The sequence below is a fragment of the Stomoxys calcitrans genome, chromosome 4 (genome assembly GCF_963082655.1).
Source record: "Stomoxys calcitrans chromosome 4, idStoCalc2.1, whole genome shotgun sequence".
NCBI lineage: Eukaryota > Metazoa > Arthropoda > Insecta > Diptera > Muscidae > Stomoxys > Stomoxys calcitrans.
This window is the reverse complement of record NC_081555.1, coordinates 31,900,277-31,926,186: the sequence shown is the minus strand read 5'-3', so window position 1 is coordinate 31,926,186 and position 25,910 is coordinate 31,900,277. Positions and strand designations below refer to the sequence as shown.

At 38.3% G+C, this 25,910-nt stretch overlaps 1 protein-coding gene across 3 annotated transcripts; it reads right to left on the bottom strand.

Annotated features, from left to right (window-relative positions):
* Positions 1–2,846: 2,846 nt before the first annotated feature.
* On the bottom strand, positions 2,847–25,670 carry LOC106084544 (monocyte to macrophage differentiation factor). Of its 3 annotated transcripts, none has more exons than XM_013248296.2 (5): positions 25,547–25,670; positions 19,089–19,318; positions 18,818–19,008; positions 4,112–4,280; positions 2,847–3,994 (listed from the first exon to the last, which is right to left on the bottom strand). In XM_013248296.2, exons 2-5 carry the CDS (start codon positions 19,257–19,259, stop codon positions 3,710–3,712), a joined length of 816 nt encoding a protein of 271 aa, XP_013103750.2. In that variant the 5' UTR covers positions 19,260–19,318; positions 25,547–25,670; the 3' UTR covers positions 2,847–3,709. The 3 variants fall into 3 exon arrangements, with proteins under 3 accessions (XP_013103750.2, XP_013103751.2, XP_013103752.2); XM_013248297.2 differs by having other exon boundaries at positions 25,553–25,670; XM_013248298.2 differs by lacking the exon at positions 25,547–25,670 and adding an exon at positions 23,939–24,932.
* Positions 25,671–25,910: the final 240 nt, after the last annotated feature.

Genomic DNA, 25,910 nt, shown 5'->3' with positions numbered 1-25,910 from the left:
AAAGTGTTTTTTATTATGACTTCCAACAACTAGGCTTAGTATGGTTCAAATCGGTCCATTACCTGAAAAAGCTGCCATATAAACCGATCTTGGGTCTTGACTTCTTGAGCCACTAGAGGGCACAATTCTCATCCGAATTGGCTATAATTGAAGTGTTTTATAATGACTTCCAACTACTGGGCCAAGTATAGATCAAATCGGTGCATGTTTTGATATAGCTGCCATATATACCAATCTTGGATCTTGTCTTCTTGAGTATGGTTCAAATCGGTCCATTACTTGAAAAAGCTGCCCTATAAACCGATCTTAGATCTTGACTTTTTGAGCCACTAGAGGGCACAATTTTCATCCGATTTGGCTGAAATTAAGCATGAAGTGTTTTTTAAGACTTCTAACACAAAATTACGTGAAATTTCACATTTTATTTTTTTTGCATTTTTTTTAGCAAAGGCTAACCCCTTATGAAATTTTTCAATTTTTGATGCGAAAAAATTTTTCGAGTTGAGTATACAGTATTGTAGATTATTGCAAAAAAATCGGATTAGTGCAACTCCCATGTTTTTTCTTCAAAAAACAAGCTCAAAATCGCATAATTAATATTGGATAAAGGGTAAAAAAATCGAGGTGAGTTTGAAATTGCTGTAACATTGTTAGTTTTGCGAATTTCAAAATTCTGAGGACACCGTTGGATTCGTCAGGAAAATCCCTTTCTGTAATGGCGCTGGACGAAGCAATACTCTTTCCTATTTCCTTGAAAACTTTAGAGTATTGCTTCAAAATCGCATAATTAATATCCAAAAAATTCAAAAAAAACCAACGTGAGTTTGCAATTGCTGTAACTTCCTTAGTTTTGCAAACCTCACAATTTTTGGATTCGTGGGGAAAATCTCTTTCCGTAGGGGTGCGGGATGAAGGAATATTGTAAAGTTTTCTATGAAAAATATCGCAAAAACCAAATCTATTTTGGCGTAAAAATTCAAGGTCATTTTCAAGGTCAAAAACGCTGTAACTCCTTTATTTTTTCGAATTTCGATCATTTTCCAGCATTCCGCAGTTCGAAATTCGAAAACGATTCGAACAATAAACAAAATTACGTGAAATTTCACATTTTATTTTTTTTGCATTTTTTTTAGCAAAGCCTAACCCCTTATGAAATTTTTCAATTTTTGATGCGAAAAAATTTTTCGAGTTGAGTATACAGTATTGTAGATTATTGCAAAAAATCGGATTAGTGCAACTCCCATGTTTTTTCTTCAAAAAACAAGCTCAAAATCGCATAATTTATATTGGAAAAATGGTAAAAAAAATCGAGGTGAGTTTGAAATTGCTGTAACATTGTTAGTTTTGCCAATTTCAAAATTCTGAGGACACCGTTGGATTCGTCCATCAGGAAAACCCCTTTCTGTAATGGTGCTGGACTATTTCCTTGAAAACTTTAGAGTATTGCTTCAAAATCGCATAATTAATATCCAAAAAATTCAAAAAAAACCAACGTGAGTTTGCAATTGCTGTAACTTCCTTAGTTTTGCAAACTTCACAATTTTTCAGACACCGTTGGATTCGTGTGGAAAATCTCTTTCCGTAGTAGTGCTGGATGAAGGAATAGTGTAAAGTTTTCTATGAACAACATCGCAAAAATCAAATCTATTTTGGCGTAAAAATTCAAGGTTAAAAACGCTGTAACTCCTTCATTTTTTCGAATTTCGATCATTTTCCAGCATTCTGCAGTTCGAAATTCGAAAACGATTCGAACAATAAACAAAATTACGTGAAATTTCACATTTTATTTTTTTTGCATTTTTTTAGCAAAAACAGGTTCTCCCATTACATTTAACATACGTATCAAATATGGTCTGCATCCATCCATAGCCTGATACACCTCCCATATAAACCGATCTCCCGATATTACTTCTTGAGTCTCTATAGAGTATTTCGGCACGGGATAACTATGGAACTTTAAGCTCCTAACTGTGTTGTGTTCGTTGTTATCACAAGAAGCTTAGCTGAGAGCTTCCGGTCACGTCCACAGCTCGCGGATAGTGGAATGCTCCATATGGAGTAGTTGCAATTGCAGTCGCGGACAATCAGCGGAGAGTCTCAGTGTCTGGCCGGGTGGCGCCGGATCTTGCATAAATACTGCGAGTCTATGATGCTCGGTATGACAAGGCGAGTTGTTGGCGCCTTTAAATAACCAATGGCCATTATGTTCTCGCGGCCATCAGTCCGTACCGGACCGGAACGACCTTGCTCACCTATAGGAGCTAGATGAGGATCGCCACCTCCACTTATAGACATGTGGCTACAACAAGAACAACAATTCTTATACGATTTAGCTGAAATTTTACACTATTACTTCTACTATGGTCTTCATCACTCAATTCATTTATGGTCTGAATCGTACTAAAACTTGATATAGCTGCAATAGCATAACAATTCTTGTCCATTATTCATTGCTTGCCTAAAAAAGAGATACCGGGCAATGAACTCGACAAATGCGATCCTTGGTGGAGAGTATATAAGATTCGGTCCGGCCGAGCTTAGAACGCTCTTGCTTGTTTCTTAATGTTTTTTTTTTTAAGAAAATCCCAAAATAAATTCTCAAAAATAGAGGAAAAAACAACACTCCCACACATATATCGATTAACTTCATTGCAATTTATTTTATTTTGAACATTGTTTTGTTTTTATAGCTTAAATACGTACATACATATACATATGTTTATCATTATATATATATATATAAGAATAATAATAATTACAATTTTTTTACTAATGTCTTGGATGCTAACCTATAAAAAACATTATTTCCATTTACTATTGAACACTAGTAAGTTATTTTTTATTCATTTTCATTTATTTAGGTATATATAATTTGGTTTTGGAAAATTGGTGGTTATACTTTGGAGGCAAAAATATTTGAAAAAATCACACTTTACACTGGGTAAACACTCTCTCGATTACATTTTACAAAAATAATGTGCACATTTATATGCATACGTGTGTTGGTATGCGTGTATACATGTATGGCGGTTAACATGATGGTGCCATACATATGTAAACATTCCTTGCGGTAAATAGTATAAGGGAGAAAATCTTGTTACACACATAAGGTTTGTTCGTCGGTCGGTCGCACGTTTGTTTGATCGGTCCCCCAAGGAAGACGTTTATGTTTTTTTTTTTTTTTTTTCAAAATAATTCTATTCAAACTCCTCCAAGTCGACAATTAAAAAAAATTATTTTTATAGTATGGAGAGAATACAAATGTATGGAGTCTTCAATATGTCTCTTTCAGGCTGTCATTGTTCATTATGTACGTGTACATTGGCTTATAAACGTATATATTTTATAATTAAAATAGAAATAAATTGCTCGGAAGCTTTGAATTTGAAGATGCAATGCAATGATTTCTAAAATATTCGATAGAATAACCAAAAAAAAATCAAAAAAAAAAAAAAAACTTAACTAAAATAGTTGTAACAAAATAAATTCGGTATTACAAAATGAAATCAATGGTTCCAAAGAAAACAAAGTAACGAGTAAATGAACATCATTGAGAAATTGACTAATGGAAACGATGGGATGGGAGGGGCGCGCGCTTTGTGAAGTGAAAACTCAAAAATCAATATGAAGAATGCGAAAAAAAACTAAAAAGAATTGAATAAATTAAGTAACTAACTCTCACCACCACCTTCACACTTTTGGGTTTTTGTTAAACATTGGAATTGGTCTCTTCGGGGGGATATAGGTTAACTAGAATGGCATAATAGTGAAATCCGGCAGCTATGACCACAAACAAATGCCATATGGCGTGAGCCATTGGTATCAGACCGTCTGATTTAAAGAAACATATTCCTACAATATAGAAAAATCCACCCAATTTAAGTTCAGTCATACCAGGAAATTCATGACCCGTCCCGTAAACAGCTAAGGCCGGGCCTAATCCCATTAGTATGTAAAAACAAGTTTCCAAACATTTAAATCGTTCATGAAATATCTGTAAAAAAGGAATAGTTTCATTTTACCAGCCACACAACAAGACAATCAATCAATTGTTTCTTTTCTTTTCTTTTTTCTTCTTTTTTTATATTTTAATACTCCACAAAACAAATACCTGTTGATATGTGATACCAATTGCTGCCAGTAACCAAATTAACCATTCCAAACATACCAAGACATTGGAATGATCAAGGTTATCTAATTGTAGCCACGGGAAATATGAAGCAGCAATGAATATGTATATCATAGCACGATCACAGCGATGTAGAACATTTTTGATGCCACTAAAAATAAGAGAAACAATATGGCTGATAAATTTCCAATGACTGAGAGAGTGTGTGTGGGGGAGGTCTTGACCCAAGGAGTTAATATGCATATGGGAATAAAGGCGAATTTGAATTTTTCGTTACTTATTAAAAGTTGTAATATTGATTAAAATTATGTTTGTGGACCCTCCCCCTCACCCTGTATTTCAGAAATGCCAGATCTCGGCGATGGATGGTGCGATTTAAGCGAATTTTTGTTTAATCTCTTATGGTAACCTAAAAACAAAAATTTGCTATTCAAATTTCGGTTGGGGTACCTAGGGGGGACGTCCCACCCCTACCAAACACATACATATAGACCAATCACAACAATATGGGACTCAAATGAAAGGTATTTAAGATTAGAAAACATGTCTGATATCCAATTTTTGAACGAAGAGTTTGGGGACCACCCACCAACACGGACATATTTACCATCTATGTCAAAATGTGACTCAAATGTAAGGTATTTGCGAGAAGAATACGAATCTGACATCCAAATGGGGCCACCAAGTTTCTGGGTTCCACCCCTTTCCCAAAATCCCTCCCAAACAGGACTTATTTACTTACCATAACAAAAAGAGGCCTAAAAAAGGTATTTGAGTATGCGAATGCGATATCCAAATATGGGACCAAGTGTTTGGGTTGCCGCCCGTCTCAAAAAATACCTCCCAAAAAGACAAATTTACGACCATAGAAATATGGGACTCAAATCAAAGGTCTTTGGGAGTAAAGCAGGAATCTGATATCAATATTCGATAAAGGTGTCTATGGCGCCACCCCACGCCCATAATACCACTTAAAATGGTCGTATTTGCTGACCATTGAAATATGGGGCTCAAATAAGAGGTATTTTAGAGTAGAACACGAATCTGATATATATTTTCAGGGCCAAGGCACTGAATGGACTCACCACACCCTAAACCGGACACGTTCGCAGACTATGGTAATATGGGGCTCAAATGAAAGGTATTTGGTAGTAGACAACGAATAAGGACGCAGAGTTGCAGTTCATGGCTTAAAAGTACTATTAGACACAGTCCCCAAAGTTATTCTTCGAAAAACAAGCAGAAAATCGCAATTTGCTTGTAGTAAATTCGAAAAATTCAAGTATGCTCGAAAGTGCTCTAACATTTTTTTCAATTTTCGAATTTCGAAAATTCGATGGCAACACTGGATTTCAAATTTGGTCAGGAATCATTTGGTAAATGCGATTCTCAAAAATTTTCATTTTGATATTTTTTTTGCATTTTTCGAGCAAGGGGTTAGCCTTTGAAAATTTTCGAGTTTCGAAGCCCCAAAAATTTTTGAGTTAAACACGAAGAGTTGCAGTTCATGGCTTAAAAGTACTATTAGACACAGTCCCCAAAGTTATTCTTCGAAAAACAAACTGAAAATCGCAATTTTCTTGTAGTAAAATTCGAAAAATTCAAGTGTGCTCAAAAGTGCTGTAACTTTTTCCAATTTTCGAATTTCGAAAATTCAATGGCAACCCTGGATTGCAAATTTGATCAGGAATCATTTGGTAAACGCGTTTCTATCAACATTCCGGACAAAATGTCTAGGGGACGACCCACCCAGCGTAACAACCCCCAAATAGGACGTATCTGCTCACCATGACAATTTGGGTCTTAAAGAGAGTGGAGTTCGACATTGATTGTTTTTAGGGCCCATACCCTAAACAGCACATATTTGCTGACTTTTGCAATGAAGGGTTTAAAAGAAAGGTATTTGAGATTAGAAAACAAATTTGATACCCAATTTTAAAGCCAATGGTAATATGGGGTTCAAATAAATGATGTAAAGATACACGCGAATAGAGTACGATGCTGATATATTTTCAGGGCAAAGAGTTTGGGGGACCACCCCACTTCCCAAAACACACCTATATCGTACATATTTATCAACCATGTCAAATTAATGGTATTGGGAAGTGGAGCACGAAATTGATACACACTGTTGGGAACAATTTGTCTACGCCTATTCCCCAAAACATACTCGAAAGAGTACAATGACAATGTGTGACTCAAATGAAGGGTATTTGAGATTTGAAAACGAATTTGATTACCATTTATGGGGCCAAGTGTTCGGGGAATCCCTTTTGATCCCATAAAAACCCTTTAAACCTATTACCATTGGTTTAAATAAATGGTATTTGAAAGTAGAGCACGATACTTATATTTTGTTCAGGGCTAAATGTCTAGGCGACTACCTCACCCCCGAAAACACCCCTAAATTGGATGTACATATGTAGCGATCATGGCAATATGGGTCTCAAATGAGAAGTATTTGGGAGTAGAGCATGAAATGCATACCCACTTTCGGGAGTCCACACTGGGGGTCCATACCACTCCATAAACCCACCAACCATCACCCTGGGGGCCTTCAACTCCCAAAATTCCAATGGGAATATCAAATAAAGTCATTTAAGAGTGGAGTATAATAAATTTGTAAAGGATAGTTTTGTTCCATATAAAGCAAAAGAAGGCGCAGCCGAGTCGGCCAGGTTCAGCTGGTATATTATAAAATATGAATTTTTTCAATTTGCACAGCCAACCAGCTAAACCCGAGCCGTGTTTGAGAGATTAGTGTATCTGTCTACGATCAAGGTTTTATCCAAAGCGTATAAAAAATGTTTGGTAAGAGAATTTTAAGACCTTTTTAGGCTTTACCCTTTTGACCGGTAAAGTGCGCTTAAAGTTTGAATAGTCCCCACCAAAGACCATGGCCCAGAAACTGCTCCATAGTGTTTGGTTCGATTCACTTACAAAATTTCAATGTAATTGGCTAATAATTTTTTTTTGGGCTGAGAAATCAAATTGGTAGTTCAGTGGGCGAAAATTGTGGATTCTAGATGCGCAAGAAGTCAAAATTGCTTAATATTTCAGTACTCGACCTATCAAGTCCTTTTGTCAATTCTACTATAGTGGAAATATCGACGGATGGTGTACTTTTTTGTTATTTTATCTTAATTTTGAAGGCTTTTTATAAAAAATCCAACGTTTGGCTAATGAATTATGGAAGGGTTTGCCAGCTGGAATGTGCTCGAAAAATCACAAAAAGGATTATAAAGATCAAAATAAAAGAGCGCAAACAGACAAACCAAAAGAACCGGTCCGTAGGTCAATGTGGCCTCAGCATAAAAACACTTGCAGTGACATACAAAGAATGTTCAGGGGCACAACAAAAAGAGTTTAGCAAAGTAGATGTGTTTGTTGTTCTAAATATTTGTATCGGAATAGTGGAGAGTAAGCCTTTCTCCTCTCTTACTGCGCTTGGGAGAGACCTGTTTGACAAAAGAGTGCTCTACACCGTACTCAATAGTCGTTGGGTATGTGGAGCACCTTAAGCAATTTGACAAAGGTGTTGATGAATACACATGGCGTATCAGAAATCTCGATCCACGATGCCAGTCAAAGTGTTTTGACAACAGCATACACTTGCTTAACTTTAATAAGTTCTTTGCTACTCGTATTCTTTGAACAGAAAGCATTGAATTTAAATGATCTTGAGCTGGTCTATGCACGAAAAATCACGAAACGATTTAAGAGATCAAAATAAAAGAGCGCAAACAGGCTAATTTTTCCTTTTTTTTATTTGAAAAAGGCAAAATTTGCTTTTGCACTTTTTGTAAATGAAAACCAAGCCGGATTTAATTATAAAATTCAATAATTTTTTAATTGAAAAAAACGATTGAATGGATTACTTTTTAATTAAATTCATATTAATTATCAATAAAATATTTAAGGGAACAAATTGAAAAAAATTTCATTAAATTTTTCTCTGTGTAAGAATTAATTAACATCACATTGCATAAATTTCCGCAATCTTCCACTGTAATTGTAATAACAGTTCTAATTTCTCTGACCGTAGGCAAAACTTTCTCCATATGATGATAATTTTCTTAATCACATACCATGCAATTAATTTTCAACTACATTCTGTTCAAAGTTCAGTTTATTACTGAATCAAAACTGTGTAATGCGGACATTGTGGCTAGTAGTGGATAAAGCAATGCCATGTGTGTGTGTGTGTGTGTGATTGATGTGAATGAAAAAAATGCATCCCGTTACAAAAAGCAAATGAGATTTCAATTAAAAAGAAAAAAAAAACAGTAAGGGCATTATGTGCCCCTGGGCTTAACATGGTGATTATTTTAAGCATGAATTAAAACAATTTTTTTTAAAATCAGTTTGTAAATAAATTTTTGCAAAATTGTCAGATAGTACTAAAACCGAGTTATTTTTCTATAAAAGTTAAAATTGTGTAGCTATCGGATTTTGTTTTAAAGGGTGATTTTTTTGAGGTTAGGATTTTCATGCATTAGTATTTGACAGATCACGTGGGATTTCAGACATGGTGTCAAAGAGAAAGATGCTCAGTATGCTTTGACATTTCATCATGAATAGACTTACTAACGAGCAACGCTTGCAAATCATTGAATTTTATTACCAAAATCAGTGTTCGGTTCGAAATGTGTTCATTCACCGTTCAGCGATGAGGCTCATTTCTGGTTGAATGGCTACGTAAATAAGCAAAATTGCCGCATTTGGAGTGAAGAGCAACCAGAAGCCGTTCAAGAACTGCCCATGCATCCCGAAAAATGCACTGTTTGGTGTGGTTTGTACGCTGGTGGAATCATTGGACCGTATTTTTTCAAAGATGCTGTTGGACGCAACGTTACGGTGAATGAACACATTTCGAACCGAACACTGATTTTGGTAATAAAATTCAATGATTTGCAAGCGTTGCTCGTTAGTAAGTCTATTCATGATGAAATGTCAAAGCATACTGAGCATCTTTCTCTTTGACACCATGTCTGAAATCCCACGTGATCTGTGAAATACTAATGCATGAAAATCCTAACCTCAAAAAAATCACCCTTTATTACTTGTTCTGAACTCATTTGTGCCGGAAAATGTAAACATTTCTTGGCGATTACTAATGAGCACAGCGATAAATGGTCAACAAATATGTAAAACCATAATTGTATGTAAAAATTGTACTGTATGCCATGCACCACCATTGTGGTGCAAGGGATTCTAAGCTTGTGCATTTGTTTGCAACGCTAAAAAAGAGAAAACCTAGGTCCATTTTAAATATTCCGATCGGCTTAGAATTACTTCCTGATCCGATTTAGGTATGTCCGTCCATCTATTCTTGTCATCAAGGTGCAGGTCGAACTTGTTGTAGCACAATTCAGTTTTTTGGTTCAAACACACATGCTATTGACTTTGAACTAAATCGGTTCAGATTTAGATATAGCTTCCATATATATCTTTCATCCGATATGAGCTATGATAGCTATAGTTACCATAAGTTTCATAATAATCGGCCCAGATTCACATACATCTCCCACTTGTATCTTGTATCCGGTGTGGCCTTTAAGGCTGACCTGAGACCACACGACTAATGTTACCTGTTTAACTGCTTAGCCAAATCTACTCTATCCAGAGCCAGATCCCTCTAGACGCACCCCACCTTAGTCGCAGAGTTTCTGCATCTGGATATTCAGCAGAATCAAGCAGACGAAAGATGGAATACAACGAATTTTATAGGCTGAGACACTGCATTTTTTGGGGTGTTTGACCTTAGGTGGTCTATTGGCCTCTGTCCTAAAAGCACTTCAAATTCGTTATTCTCGGAAAAAAATTAGTGAAGGTGTCAAAAAATAAAGCCAATTTTTGCTACCCACGGGATTATAGGTGGCATTACCACATTCTGCTGGTTATACGAGCCATGAAACCTGAGAGGAAACGAGAGCACGGATGGTATCATGGATGCATGCCACAAGGTCCATTGACGTTTACGTGAATCCCATGGCAGCCGGTTGTACGTATCGGATTGACCCGATGGAGCAATTCATCGACAAGGGCTGCCGCCTCAGTGTACAACACTCTTACGTGTATGGATTGCAAAACTTGATCAGGTTTTTTGCAGCAGCTGGGTCATTTCGGTGCACAGAACCGATAGTAGAGGCGAATGACTGTTCATCTTGGCCTAACTTGGTCCAATTCTTCAGAAGTTGTAAAACGAAAACTTTCTTTTGGAGCTATCTTCCACTAGACTTCAAAGGCGTTAAACAAAATATTTTCCGAGCTTAAGGTGGTACGCCATATGCAATATGGGTATCCCGGCACGGTCTAACAATGAGCACCGCACAGGCTGGAACTTCGAGCTCCGATCTGTGCGGCGTTCATGGTTATCACGCGAAGCTTTGCTGCGAGCTACCGGGTACGTCCACAGGTTGCGAATAGTGGTATGTTCCATACGGAATTGCTGCAATTGCAGCTGCGGACAATCAACGGTATCGAGTGGAGAGTCTCAATCAGAGGTCTGGTGGCACCGGCTCTTGCACAGTACCTATGGTGCTGAGTGCTATGGTGCTCCATATGACAAGGCGAGTTATTGGCGCCTTTAAATAACCGGAACGAGTTTGCTCACCTGCAGGAGCTTAACGAGGATCGCCACCTCCACATGAAAATGTGTTTACAACAACAACAACACAGTATCCTTAAGTTTCCGGACGGCATTCCTAATCTAAACTAAACCACTTGCCGTTCTGGGTTCATAGAAAAAATGAAATATTTCTCAAAAAATACCATAAAGGATACTCATCTCATGTTAATGACTGCTGTTTCTGCAGCATTTAGTGTAGATGATATGATCAGGGAATTATCACACCAATGTCACCAGCATTAATAAGAGGTTTGTGATGTATCCACATTTATCATTCTCAATCGTTTAAATTATTTATTTTTTTAACAAAGTAGGTTAAGTTTTCATTTTCCTTGTTAGTTTATATAACACTTTTGAGTTTTAAAAAATATGTTAAATTGAGTAGGCATTGGATTGTCATTTTCTTTTCATTGTACAAAAAAATTTGATTCATTCGAAAAAATATAAGTGACGTGTCAGGAAGCAAAATTAAAAATATTCATAAATTTGTTAATTGTTTGCGTTTTATTTCGTTTTGCATCCTTAACCACGTCAATTGGTGACCCCGACTACACGTTAAAGCACATAAGACAATGTTTCATTCGCCAACCGGAAACACCTGCAGAACCCTAGATAGTCATTTTGAAGAAATCATTCCTGGAATGAATTCACCATTGGCTCATGGTAATATTTCGTCAAACTCTATAATGGATGACCCGCTACCAACAGACCCAGTGGAGGATTCAAGAGTTTCAGTGAAAATTCCACCATTCTGGCGCAACAATCCAGCATTATGGTTCAAACAGGTCGAAAGCCAATTTATAACATCTGGAATAACATCCGATTCAACCAAATTTCATACAATTGTTGGTTCCATAGACGCATGCGTTCTTTCGGAGGTAAGCAACCTTATTCTCAATCCACCAGAAACAAATATGTATGAAACGCTAAAGAAGAGTCTCCAAGAGCGTTTCATGGATTCGGAGGAGAAGCGGTTGAAGCGTTTGTTGCGTGAAATGGAGCTTGGCGATAAAAAACCATCAACATTACTCCGTGAGATGATCTGTTTAGCCTCTGGTGAGGTTTCGGATGAACTTTTAAAAACTCTCTGGATGCAACGACTTCCGAAGCAAACTCAAGCAATTTTATCGGTAAGCAGTGAATCTTTAAGCAATTTGGCGGCTATGGCCGATAAGATTTCACATGGGATCTTAGTGCTATATCCTCAAGAAAACCGACAGAGTCTACACAAATTCAGGATTTAAAAGCCAAAATTGAAGAAATAATCGAGAAAATCGAGGCACTCGCAAATCAATCAAGAAGCCGTTCAAAAACAAGAGGCAGGTCACAGAGTAAGTCACGTGATAAACCTTTTTGTTGGTATCATTATAAGTTTGGTGATCGTGCTAACAAATGTGTCCAGCCCTGCTCATTTGTGCCAAATTTTTCGCCGGAAAACTAAAAGGCTCCTCATCATCGCTGACGGATGACGACTGCCAACAGATATGTCGCCTTTTTGTTCGTGATACAAACCTAAAATATGAGTTTCTCATCGATACTGGTGCTGATGTATCTGTGTTCCCGGCTACCTCAACTGAAAAACGCCAAAACCCATCAAGTCTTGAATTAATAGCAGCTAATGAGTCCCCTATTAAAACATTTGGTATAAAAACTCTTACCTTAAGCCTTGGCCTCAACCGAAAATTTATCTGGAGTTTTATCGTTGCCAGTGTTAACAGACCAATAATTGGCGCTGATTTTCTTAGCCATTTTGGATTATTGGTTGATGTTAAGAACAATCGTCTGATAGATAATAGGTCCAGATCAGAAAGTAAAGCAACGTTATTTTCTGGATCTTTAAATTCTGTAAAATCAATTTCAAAAAACTCAGAATTTTGTAGACTTTTTCTACAATTTCCTGAACTGACGCAAAGTGACAATCGTATTTTACAAGCAAAGCATTCTGTGAAGCATGTTATCCACACAGAAGGTCCACCGGTTCATGCAAAAGCTCGAAGATTGTCCCCTGAGAAGCTCAAAATTGTAAAGCGTGAGTTTGATTTGATGCTGCAACAAGGTATATGTCGTCCTTCGAAAAGTTCCTGGGCAAGTCCGTTGCATTTAGTCCCGAAGTCAAATGGAGAGTGGCGTCCATGTGGCGACTACCGCCGTTTAAATGCTGTTACCACTCCCGATCGCTATCCTGTTCCTCACATACACGATTTTGGACACATGTTGAGCGGTAAGCAAATATTTAGTAAAGTGGACCTTGTTAAAGCATATCATCAAATACCAGTTGAAGAATCTGACATTGCTAAGACTGCAATTATAACTCCATTTGTGTTATTTGAGTTTCCCCGAATGAGCTTTGGACTTTGTAATGCAGCTCAGTCTTTTCAGCGTTTCATACACGAGGTCATACAAGGTTTGGATTTCTGTTACGCCTATATAGATGATATCCTCATTGCGTCAAACAACAAAGAGGAGCACTTGGAACATCTCAGGAAATTATTTTCAAGATTTCGAGAGTTTGGCGTTACTATTAATTACTCCAAGTCGGTGCTAGGAGTTGCAGAAGTCGAATTTTTAGGATATGTAGTCAATTCAGATGGTATCAAACCTCTGCCATCCCGCGTAGAAGCAATCAAAGGTTACAAGTTGCCAGAAACTGAAAAAGAGCTGCGAAGGTTTGTAGGAATGATAAATTTTTATAGACGATTTATTCCTAATGCAGCACATCAACAGTCAAAACTTCATGCAATCTGTTCTGGAAATAAAAAGGGAACGAACGCAAAGATCCAATGGACAGAGGACTTACTTGAAGCTTTCAAGGAATGCAAGAACTCATTAGCTGATGCAGCTCTACTTGTTCATCCAACATCTTTGTGGATTGATGCATCGGATACAGGAATGGGTGGAGTTTTACAACAATTTATTAACGGTTTCTTGAGAATTTACAGATTCCACATATCAACTGAATGATAAGGTGTCTCTTTTTTGTGTGCCGCCTGCCTAAACCACTTAGCTGGGAACTTTTCTATGGCTGGATGCCTCATAAATTTCGCCTGCAGAAAAATAGGGGTTATAAACACCACTGAGAAATTGTTTGATGCTTCTGCCAGCATTTGATCTCCGCGTTACAGTGGCCCTTTCTTGAGAATCTGAAGGATGTAATACTTATCTTATATCGATAAGTTTTTAGTTTCTGCCTATGTGTGCCCAAGAACTTGCTAAATACGATCCATGGTGGAGGGTATTTAACATTCGGTCCAGGCACTTTACAAGCTTTAACTTGTTAGGGATTATTCTGGGCTTTGTCCCGCTTTTACCGTGCCTTTGACCTTGTATACAAACATGCTAATAACACGTGAATACAGTTTTCTAATTCTTATGATGTTTAATTATAACATATTGCCACTTGAGAATGTCATGATAATCTCAAGTTGTTTTCAACAGCAACAGAAAGGAGAACAAAGCGCAGACCCTACTTATTTTGATTTCAACAACTGTTTTAGAAATTATTTAAAGGAAATGCAATGCATTCGATGACAACGCAAAGAGTATTAAAGTGCTAACCTTATCTTCTTCGTACTTTATTGTGATAAGATTTAAAGTTGATTTTGAGATTGGGATATTAATAATTCAATGTGATTAAAAAATCCGCTAATATATACATGAGTATATGTTAGATCACTTGTTGCCATTCATTTCGATGTCAAGCGTAAAATTAAGGTTTAAATGCAAAAGAAGTTTTACCAAAACTTTTGATAGATGTGAAGTTTGACCGGCTCGAAGCCTAAAATCGGGTTCGCAAATTGCTGACTACTATGGCATAAATATTGGAGGCCATTGTGGCGCAGAGGTTAGCATGACCGACTATGACGCCGAAAGCCTGGATTCACATGCCGGCGTGAACATCAGAAGAATTTTCAGTGGTAGTTAGTCTTTTATCCTTATCATTGAGCTTAAACTTTAATCGGACTGCACTCATTGGTATGAGAGAAGTATCCTCTGTTCCTTAATGGAATGTTCATGGGAAATTTAGCAGTGTTGGCATGAACATTGGAAGTCATATCAGGTGTGTTTTGGGGAGGGAAGTGTTTTTTATACCCACCACCATAGGATAGGGGGTATGTTCATTTAGTCATTCCGTTTGCAACACATCGAAATATCAATTTCTGACCCTACAAAGTATATATATTTCCGATCGCCGTAAAATTTTAAGACGATCGTGTGTCCTTTCGTGTCTTTCCACTCTACAGCCTTCAAAAATTGAGATATTGAGCTGATATTTGGCAAAATTTGTTGCACGCTTATTAAGTTCTTGAACGGGCCAAATCGTACCATATTTGGATATAGTTGCTATATAGACCGATCTGGCGATAAAGTGTTTGAAGCCCATAAATGCTTTATTTTTTATCCGATTTTGTTGAAATTAGAAACAGAGTTGTTTTAATCCTCCCGACATCTGATACAAATATGGTTCAGATTGGACTATATTTAGATACATATATCCCCCATAAAGCTTTATTTATTCCGATCCGATTTCGCTAAAATTTCAAACAGTGAGTTATTTTCAACCTGCCGACATCCCACCCAAATATGGTTCAGATCGAACTATATTTAGACATAGCTGCCATTTAGACCGATATCCCGGTTAAGGGTCTGAAGCCCATAGAAACTTTATTTATTATCCGATTTCGCTAAAATTTCAAACAGTGAGTTATTTTCAACCTGCCGACATCCGACCCAAATACGGTTCAGATCGTATTGCTGCCATTTAGACCTATATCCCGGTTAAGGGTCTGAAGCCCATAAAAGCTTTATTTATCACCCCATTTCGCTTAAATTTGAAACAGTGAGTTGCTTTGAGCCCTCCGACATCCCAATTTTATATGGTTCATATGAGACTATATTTAGATATAGCTGCCATATAGACCGACCTGCCGAAAAAGGGTCTGAAGCCCATAAAAGCTTTATTTAGTACCCGATTTCGCTGGAATTTCAAACAGTGAGTAGTTATAAACCTCCGACTTAAAATTATTTCAGATCGGACTATACTCAGATATAGCTGCCATGTAGACCAATCTGCGGTTAAGGGTCTGAGCCCATAAAAGCTGCATTAATTACCCGATTTTGCCAACATTTTAAACAGTGTGTATTCTAAGCCTCCCAACATCCGAATTTATAAAAAATCTGCGAACATTTATATGGGAGATACATCTAAATCTGAACGGATTTTTACCAAACTATCGAGGAAAGCGGTTTGCACAATTTTGGAAATATTAGTCAATAAATGCTCTTGCAGTGGCTCTAGAAGTGAAAAGTAATAGTAAGAATCATAAGCAATCCTTCCTGCCAAATTTCGAGAAAATCGGTTAACAAGTGGGCACTTCATTGCAATAGTTCCCAAAATCTAGCGAATATATATATGGGAGCTATATCTGAACCGATTTCGAACAAACTCCATAGACATGTGGAAGTCGTCGAAAAAAGCGTTGTACAAAATTTTGGGAAGATTGGTCAATAAATGCGCTTGCAGTGGCTCTAGGAGTGAAAATCGGGCGATATATATTATGAGAGCTATAACTAAATCTAAACCGATTTCTATAATATTCACCTGTAATATCGGAAGGTATAAAAAATCCCTCATACCAAATTTCGAGAAAATCGATTAACAAATGACCATTTTATTGCATTATTAGTGCAAAGCGGACGATCATATATATGGGAGCTATATCCAAATCTGAACCGATTTTTTCCAATTTCAATAGGTTTCGTCTCTACGCGAACAAAAATCTATGTGCCAAATTTGAAGACGACCGGATTAAAATTGCGACTTGTAGCTAAATCGAATCGACGAATCTATCTCTGATTCTCAACGGGTCTATCTATGCATTCCTTCTGGATGCTACAAACAAATTCACTAAGTTATACCCTGTACCACAGTAGTGATGTAGGGTATAAATAGAATTCGACTTAGTCAATCAATCCAACTATGATTTATTTCGGAATTTGAGACGCTTCGTCTTCTATCATGATTAGAAAATGTATGGCTTAAGAACTTTAAACCCTGTTGTTGTAGCTACATTTGTATGTGGAGTTTCTCGTCTAGATTCTATAGGTGTCCAAGGCACCGAGTGGAGCGGGAACATGATGGCCATTAGTTATTTTAAGGCGCCAATAACTCGCCTTTTTATATTGAGCATCATAGGCACTCAATATTTGTGCGAGATCCGGTGCTGCCCGGCCACTCACGGAGACTCTGCGCTCGACACCACTGATTGTCCGCGACTGCAATTACAGTTATTGCGTATGGAGCTTTCCACTATCCGCAACCTGTGGACGCGTCCGGTAGATCGCAACTAAGCTTCTCGTTACAGCCAATCCCCATCCATTGCACATCCTGTAAGGCGGTACTGTCGGATTTGTACTTTCCATAGTACCCGCCAGTATGTTTACCAAATCTTCTCTGGCAGATTTTTTGTCTTCATAATTACACTACTGATGGCAGTATACACATGATTCTGTGCACCTGTTGGAAGTTGTATTTAAGCACGCTCGACAACTCTTTCTATTAGCTGTCATTACACAAAGCATTTTTGTGTAATGACAGATTTTTTGTCTACACAATTACACTATTGCCACGGTATACACATGATTCTGTGCACCTGTTGCAAGTTGTCTTTATGGCTTCGAACGCTAGACAAAGGCAAGTGCTCTAGCTGTTGCCATATTACGTTTGAAGGCTTTAAGGGCCGTACGTAGGTATGTTGTACTTATACCGAATCTACTGCGAAAGCGCCTCTATGATATAAATTCAACATTAACCAAGCTCGGCAACCCTGTCTGTTAGCTGTACTTTTCCCAAAGCATTTGTTTTTGTGTAATGGCAAAATTTTTGTCTACACAATTACACTATTGCCACGGTATACACATGATCCTGTGCATGTGTTGGAAGTTGTATTGATGGCTTTGAACGCTAGAGGACGGCAACGGTTCTCGCTGTTGCCATATTAGGTGTGAAGGCTTTAAGGGCCGTACGAAGGTATGTTGTACTTATACCGAATCTACTGCGAAAGCGCCTCTATGATATAAATTCAACATTAACCAAGCTCGGCAATCCTGTCTGTTAGCTGTACTTTTCCCAAAGCATTTGTTTTTGCGTAATGGCAAAATTTTTGTCTACACAATTACACTATTGCCACGGTATACACATGATTCTGTGCATGTGTTGGAAGTTATATTGATGACTTTGAACGCTAGAGGACGGCAACGTTTCTCGCTGTTGCCATATTAGGTGTGAAGGCTTTAAAGGCCTTACGTTGGTATGTTGTACTTATACCGAATTTATTGCGAAAACGCCTCTATGATATAAATTCAACATTAACCAAGCTCGGCAACCCTGTCTGTCAGCTGTATTTTTCCCAAAGCATGTGTTTTTGTGTAATGGCAAAATTTTTGTCTACACAATTACACTACTGCCATGGTATACACACGATTCGGTGCATCTGTTGGAATTTGTATATGGCTTCGAACGCTAGACAACAGCAAAGGCTCTAGCTGTTACCATATTGGATGTGAAGGTTTTAAGGTTGTACATGTATCGAATTTATTGCGAAAACGCTTTTATAATATAAATACCACATTAACCACGCTCGACAACCCTGTTTATTAGCAGTAATTTTCCCAATGCATGTGTTTATGTGTATTGACAGATTTTTTGTCTACACAATTACACTACTCCCATGGTATACAAATGATTTTGTGCATCTTTCGGAAGTTGTATTGATGGCTTCGAACGCTAGACAGTGACAACGACTCTCGCTGTAGCTCCGTTTGTCCAGGTTCGAATCCCGGCCGTGCTTTACCGATTTTTTTTTTTCATTTTTAAGTTCATTTAATTTTACAATTTTTGTTTGTTTCTCTTTCGAAACGAGCCTCGATTTAACCATTTACCAAACACAAACAAAATTTCCTCCAAAGCATTTTAAACCCCAAAAGATGTCCTTTGTGTTTGAAGATATTTTGCTGTTAAACAACCTAATTTTTTGGGATCTCCTTTTAGTCATACTTACTTCTGATTATCACAAAAACATGAGCAATGGAAAAATGTTGAAACTGTAAAAAGCAGCGTTAAGGCTCCACCATAAACCCACGAAACCAAATATTGGCTGGAATTTTTGGAACGCTCAAATAATTTATTGGCACATATCACTGCGGGAATAATCCAAATACCATGGGTTATAACATTTGCCAGCTTCTCTATCTGTAACCGAGAGAAACAAAACAAAAAAAAAAAAACAAAACTACAGTAATCTGCTGTTGTTATGGACTGAGTGCACTTACCTCTGTTGGTTTGTATGCACAACCAGGCTCTGCCTTTTTATTTTTCCATTTGATATTCTTTAATTGTAGCTTAAATGTGGAATTCGACTTTGTCCATGATTTCCAGAAGTTCGTTAGAAGGTTATCTAAAAATGAGTATTTATTTTGAACTTCTTGTATGACGTTTTTCATAGCGGCCAGTGAAATTTGTCCCTCGCTTTCGTAACCACCAGTCTACTAAATGTGTTAAACTGAAAATCAAACAGAAAAAAGACGTTCAGGGCAGGCATAAAAAGATATGAATGAATTAAAAAGAAACAAACGAAACGAATACAACACAAAACCAAAAAAACACTTGATTCTGCTTTGGGGCGATCATCAATAGTGGAGTAGTAAAATTGCCTACATATGTACATTTAATGAATATACATATGTATTTATTGGTACATATGCTATACATATATATATAAAGCGATAATGCAAAATACTCTTTACAGTGGCCATACATACACTCGCTCTAATGTTTATAATAATGAATTGATAATACATGGTATAGTTGGACGCTCGTATATCACAAACGGCAGTCTACTAATTCATATGAGCCCATAAAAAGAGTACCTGCTATTGCTGTTTATAGGTTCTTTATTTGTGCAAATTTAAGCGTCTTATCTTTTAGTCGTCAGTTGCAAACTAGTAGCCACTGAAATCTATTATCATTTAGATAAGCTAGTCTAGGGGCAATAATAATAGAACTTCGATATGAACAGGTGGCTCTTGTTTTAGTTGTTTTTAAAAGTCCAAACGCCGGTTACCAAGGGATGACATATACAAAAGGATTAACTGCTAAGGATTCTTTAGTTCAATTGAAAAATTTAAGCACCACATGTCAAGATTCGCTAATGCTAGATCTTCGCCACAGTTGTCTCCATTAAAGATCCTGTCCGTTTATCTATCCAAAATACATGGTCTTCCGAGTTTAGGTAATCGATATGCCGGTTGAATGTCTTGAGCTTCAAATGACTCAAAAAGTTAGGAACCTTTTTATATTCTCCACCATAGGATGGGATATTCTACTTTTGTCATTCTGTTTGCAACTCCTTGAAATATTCGTCTAAGACCCCAAAAAGTGCCTATATTCTTGATCGACATGATATTTTAAGTCGATCTAGCCATGTCCGTCCGCCTGTCTGTCGAAAGCACGCTTACTTTCGAAGGAGTAAAGCTGGCCGCTTGCACAATTTTTATTATTTATTTTGCACAAATACTTTATTAGTGTAGATGGATTTGGGATTGTGAATGGGGCATATCGGTCCACGTTTTGATATAGCTGCCATATAAACCGATCTTGGATCTTGACTCCTTGAGCCACTAGAGGGCGCATTTCTTATTCGTTTTGGCTGATGACAGGACGTCAGTCACTTTTGGCGACGTAACCTTGACTGATCCGAAGAGATGCGCCAGGTTGTTCAACCGTCAATTTATAGTGCAAGGCGGAAAGCCGAGCCTATGAACAGCCATCACAATTTACTGTGGGTGAAGTTACGAATGTCATCCGTGGCGCCAAATTATGCAAAGCGTTGGGCTACGACGGAATCTCTACATTGATGTTGAACAATCTGGATTTACCTGGAGTTGAGTATCTTACTACTTTCCTCAACCTGTCTTTAAGCACTCTTATAGTTCCCGATGTCTGGTAAATGGGCAGAGTGATCCCGCTACTGAAGCCTGGAAAGGACCCGAGTTTGGGGGAGTCGTATAAACCGATCTTCCTTCTCTCAGCAGTAGCAAAGACTCTTGAGGCATTACTCTCCCGAGCCTCGTAGGAGAATTTCCCTTTGCCGAGTATCAACATGGATTTCGAAGACTGCATAGCACAGCAACTGCTTTACAAGCCCTCTCCGCACACATTTGCCGTGGCTTCAATTATCCCAGGCCATGTGATAGGACGGGATCACTGGATTTATCGAAGGCATTCGACCCCATGCCAATTCTCATTTGTTTTGGGCTGAAACTTTGCATGTGGTGTTTTGTTATGATTTCCAACTACTGCGCTAAGTATGGTTCAATCTTGAATCTCTTGGGTGCAATTACTATCCGATTTGCCTGAAATTTGGCATCACGTGTTTCGCTATGGCTTCCAATTAGTGCTCTAATTATGGTTCAAATCGGTCCATATCCTGATATAGCTGCCATATAAACCGTTCTTGAATCTTGACTTCTTGAGCCTCTAGAGGGTGCAATTACTATCCGATTTGCCTGAAATTTGGCATCACGTGTTTCGCTATGACTTCCAATTACTGCTCTAAGTATGGTTCAAATCGGTCCATAACCAGATAAAGCTGTTATATAAACCTTTCTGGGATCTGGACTTCTTGAGCCTCCAGAAAGCGCAATTCCTATCTTTTTTGGCTGACATTTGGCAAAACGTGTTTCATTAGGACTTCCAACAACTGCACTAATTATGGTTCCAATCGGTCCGTAACCTGATATAGCTGCCATATAAGCCGAGCTTGAATCTTGACTTCTTGAGCCTCCAGAGGGCGCCATTACTACCCGATTTGACAGAAATTTGACGTGACGTGTACTGACTTCCAACAACTGCGCTAAGTATGGTTCAAATCGGTCCATAACCTGATATTGCTGCCATATAAACTGATTTAGGGTCTTGTTTTTTAAGCTTCTGGAGGGCGCAATTACTATCCGATTTGACAGAAATTTGGCATGACTTCCAACAACTGCGCTAAGTATGGTTATTCAAATGGGTCCATAACCTGATATAAATAGCTGCCACATAAACCGTGCTTGAATCTTGGCTTCCACTTGGCAATGTACACCACACTGCTACAACAACAACAAAATTTGTGAGGTGTTCTGCCATGTTAAATCTTCTATACCAAGTGGAGTCGCTATGCGGCACGCCGTTTGGACTCGGCCTAAAAAAGGAGGCCCCTTATAACTAAGCTTAAACTTTAATTGGACTGCACTCATTGATATGAGAGAAGTATCCGCTGTTCCCTAATGAAATGTTCATGGGAAATGGCCGCGAAATGACAGCCACCTGACGACTACGATATACTTCGCTCGACTGCTCCAATTTTATGAAGAAATTACTCCTTTTCTCTATGGTATAGCGGCACATCGCGGCACATCGCCGGCAATCAGTGATATCGGTTGGAGAGTCTCAATGAGAGCCCTGGCGGCACCGGCTCTTTCTTAAATACTGAGTGCTTGTGATACACGATATGACAAGACTTGTAATTGGCACCATTAAATAATAAATGGCCATAATATTCCCGCAACGATCTGTCCTATAGACCAGAATGAGCTAGCTCAATTTTGAAACTAAATGAGAATCGATACCTCCACATACAAATGTGGCTTTAGTCACAACAACAAGACAGAAAATGGAATGAGCCCGGCACAGGATGACTATGAGCACCACATGGATTGGAACTCTGAGCTCCGATTTATGTGGTGTTCATCGTCATCAGGAGAAGCTCAGCTGAGAGCTACCGGGCTCAACGAAAAGCTATTGGGAATGTTTTGTATACGGAGTTAATGCAATTGCAGTATCGAATAATCAGCGATAGCTAGGGGATAGTCTCAGTAAGAGGCCTGGCGGCACCAGCCTTTGCTTAAATACTGAGTGCCTGTGATGCTCGATATGACAATTCGAGTAATTAGCGCCTTTAAATAACCAATGGCCAAAGCGATCCAGAGGCGATCGTTCTTATGCACCGGAATGAGCTTGCTATCTTAGGGATCTTGACGAGGATCGGTACTTCCACATACAAATGTGGCTACAATCACAACCTAGTCAGAATGAGGTAGATGTGGCCTAGCTAAAGGAGAACAAGGCAACAAGTTCCGAAGCAATTTAAGACCGGCGATACGCTGATCCATATGCATCAACTTGTCTGTCCCATCTGGTTGGAAGAATGAATAGCCAATGATTGGAACATAAGTATACTGTGACCCATACATTAAAAAAGATCTAACTACATGCTGTCCAAGCAATACATTCTGAGCTGTTATCGCAGGGACCATCTAAACCATCACCTCCTCTAGATCAATCGGCATATCAAACAGAACTAGACAACATTCATGCAGACACTGTATCAGATGTAATGAATTGCTAACACGTGAATGAGAACCTTGGAGAACGACTGCCTCTCATTGCACCTGATGAAATTGTCCTCCCCCGTTAAACCAGTGTAGTTCTGGCTCAATTATGATCTATCAGATGCAGCCGCCTCTACTACTACAGAGCAAGGGTTGATGTCAACATGCAGGATGTGTTCTGATTGTGAACTGGGACCACAAGAAACACGTATCTGTTTAACTGCCTAGCCAGAACCACCTGACTCAGACCCAGATCCGTCTGGACGCACTCTATCTTAGTCGCAGACGTCCTGGATCTGGATGGAATAAAATCAAGCAGCCGAGAGATAGAACACAACATACTGCTACAACAACAAGACAGATCCAGCGGCGATCGTTCCTTTGGACCGGATCGAACTCGCTCACCTCTAGAAGCTTGACGAGGATCGCCACCTCCACATGAAAATGTGGTTACAACAAGACATAATGGAACAACTAACAAGGAATAAGACTTTCTTACATTGCATACGCTAAACTTTCATGCGTTTGGTGTGAGACAAACCATTAACCTTTTGCCATTCAATTTGTTCGCCAATTCTTTCAAATCAGCTGTTTTCGATGAATTGCAGAATGAACCGAGTGAACAAAATTAATTATTTAGCCAGAATCAACTATCGATGTGGCCTTAGACTTTGTAAACCCACCGTTACCCAGATATTCACTCCATGCAATTCATATTAAGGATCCAAATGAGACAAATCGAGACTTACCATCTTTTCCCCGACTGCAAGGTCGCTCTCAACAGCTCTATGCGTTCAAAGATATTTCAAGCATAATCTCAGTTTTCAAAATAGCAAATTTGAGCATTCCATTAAGGAACAGAGGCAAACTTCTCCCATTTTAGTGCTGTCCGATTCAAGTTTTAGCTCAACGATAAGGGGCTTCCTTTTTATAGCCGAGTCTGAACGGGCGTGCCGCAGTGCGACATCTATTTGTGGAGAAGTTTTTTTACAAGGCATAGTACCTCACAAACGTCGCCAGCATTAGGAGGGAAAACCCCCGCTGAAAAATTTTTCTGGTGTTCTTGCCAGGACTCGAACCAAGGCAAAGGCGGACATGGTAACCACTGCGCTACGTTGACTTGACCAAAAGTGAGTTTGGTGTCCCTATAAATTGATGGCTTTGCAAGATGATGCATGCTGATACACGTTTCTTAGTTCGAAAAAGCATGAACCTCTCTGAATCGTTCCATAACAAACGAGATTTCAAAGTGAACAACAGTTTTAAGGTGTGATCTCTTTAATATACTGCTGGCCATGGCCATGGCGCGCTATAAACAAATGAACACATGCTGGCCGCTCAAACTGCCAAAACCGATATTGTGAGCCGGTTGTTGTTATTGTAGCAGTGTGTTGTACAGCGAGGCGGCAGCTCTTACAGATAAGGGATTCCATCGGGTCAATCCGGTACGTACAACCGGCTGCCAAGGGTCGGTCTTCGGTAGCAGACAAAAATTACACTATACAAAGCACTTGTGCTATTAATTTTGTTGTAGAATTTGCCTCCCAAATTGATTCTTAAGTCCCCAAAGTGTTCAGATCTTTTTTTTATTTGGCCATAACATGATGCAAAGAAACTTGCTAAATTTTGCACATTCAACACACTATATTCAATGATTAATTACTCATCACCCTACATAATTTTAATATAAAGATACAGATGGCCAGCTTACACACGTTTTCTATTAAAGGGAAATGTACACAAGTATTTTTTGATTTCCCGAACAGTGAGTGGGGTCCTGTATAATTAAATTATGATATTTCCTCTAACACACAAATAAAACATGGCCCAAATGGCTGACACCAAATCGAGACATATGACCATTGAGAGGGTGGGTGGTTTGGTTGAGATTATTGTGGTCGTTGACAGGTGCTGAAACACTCTCATAACACTATAAGAAGCAACATAGTATATTAAAATATGTATGTATATAAAGCCATCTATAATATACAGTAGGTACTATGTTGGAATTTCTCAACATTGTAGAGGGATTTACACAAACAAACCGTATTGAGCTAAATCAACTTAAGTACTATGCACTTCACAATAGCTTCAATCAAACAAAGAGCACTAGGATGTCTTGTTCTTCACTTCCGCCACTGTGTTGTTTCTAACGAAGCCCTACACATGGTTATCCTTGTTAAATTTCTATTTCTGGCTACGTATATTAAATTTCTTTCTTCGATTTCGTCATTATCCGTTTAGTGCTATTATATCACAGCATAGCATTTATTCACAAATCACAGTTTTTTTTCTGATTTCTATCAACAATTTAGTTTATAACATTGTTGTATGCAAAATGCGGAAGTGATTCTTACAATTACCGTTACTTCATTTTACTCTGGTTTTTCACTAACTCTTAAACAAAACAAAAGCGCCAATTTATGTGGTTCTTTCACTCTCCACCAGGACTGGCCTATTGTGTAGTTTGTGGGTTGTTTTGGACTTTAATTGAAATGGCAGAGTACGACTCTATATGCCAGGTTGTACTTCCGAAGTTGGTGTCCCCACCAACTGTATATAAAAACACGTGTAATAAAATTACAGAATTAAAAACAATGTACAGTTATAACTGTACTGAGTATAACGATGACTATGCACCGAATCCCGAAGCGTCCACTTCAGACGAATTCTAAATGCAAAGTGGGTTGTTTTGTATTTATCAATTTGACGATCAATAAA

Bases quoted from the DNA above. Each gene is read 5' to 3' on its own strand.
- LOC106084544 (XM_013248296.2), bottom strand. From the start codon at position 19,259: ATGAAAAACGTCATACAAGAAGTTCAAAATAAATACTCATTTTTAGAT. The intron at 19,009-19,088 runs GTAAGTGCACTC...TCTCGGTTACAG, and splicing joins GTGCATACAAACCAACAGAG to ATAGAGAAGCTGGCAAATGT. The intron at 3,995-4,111 runs GTATTTGTTTTG...CCTTTTTTACAG, and splicing joins TTGGTATCACATATCAACAG to ATATTTCATGAACGATTTAA.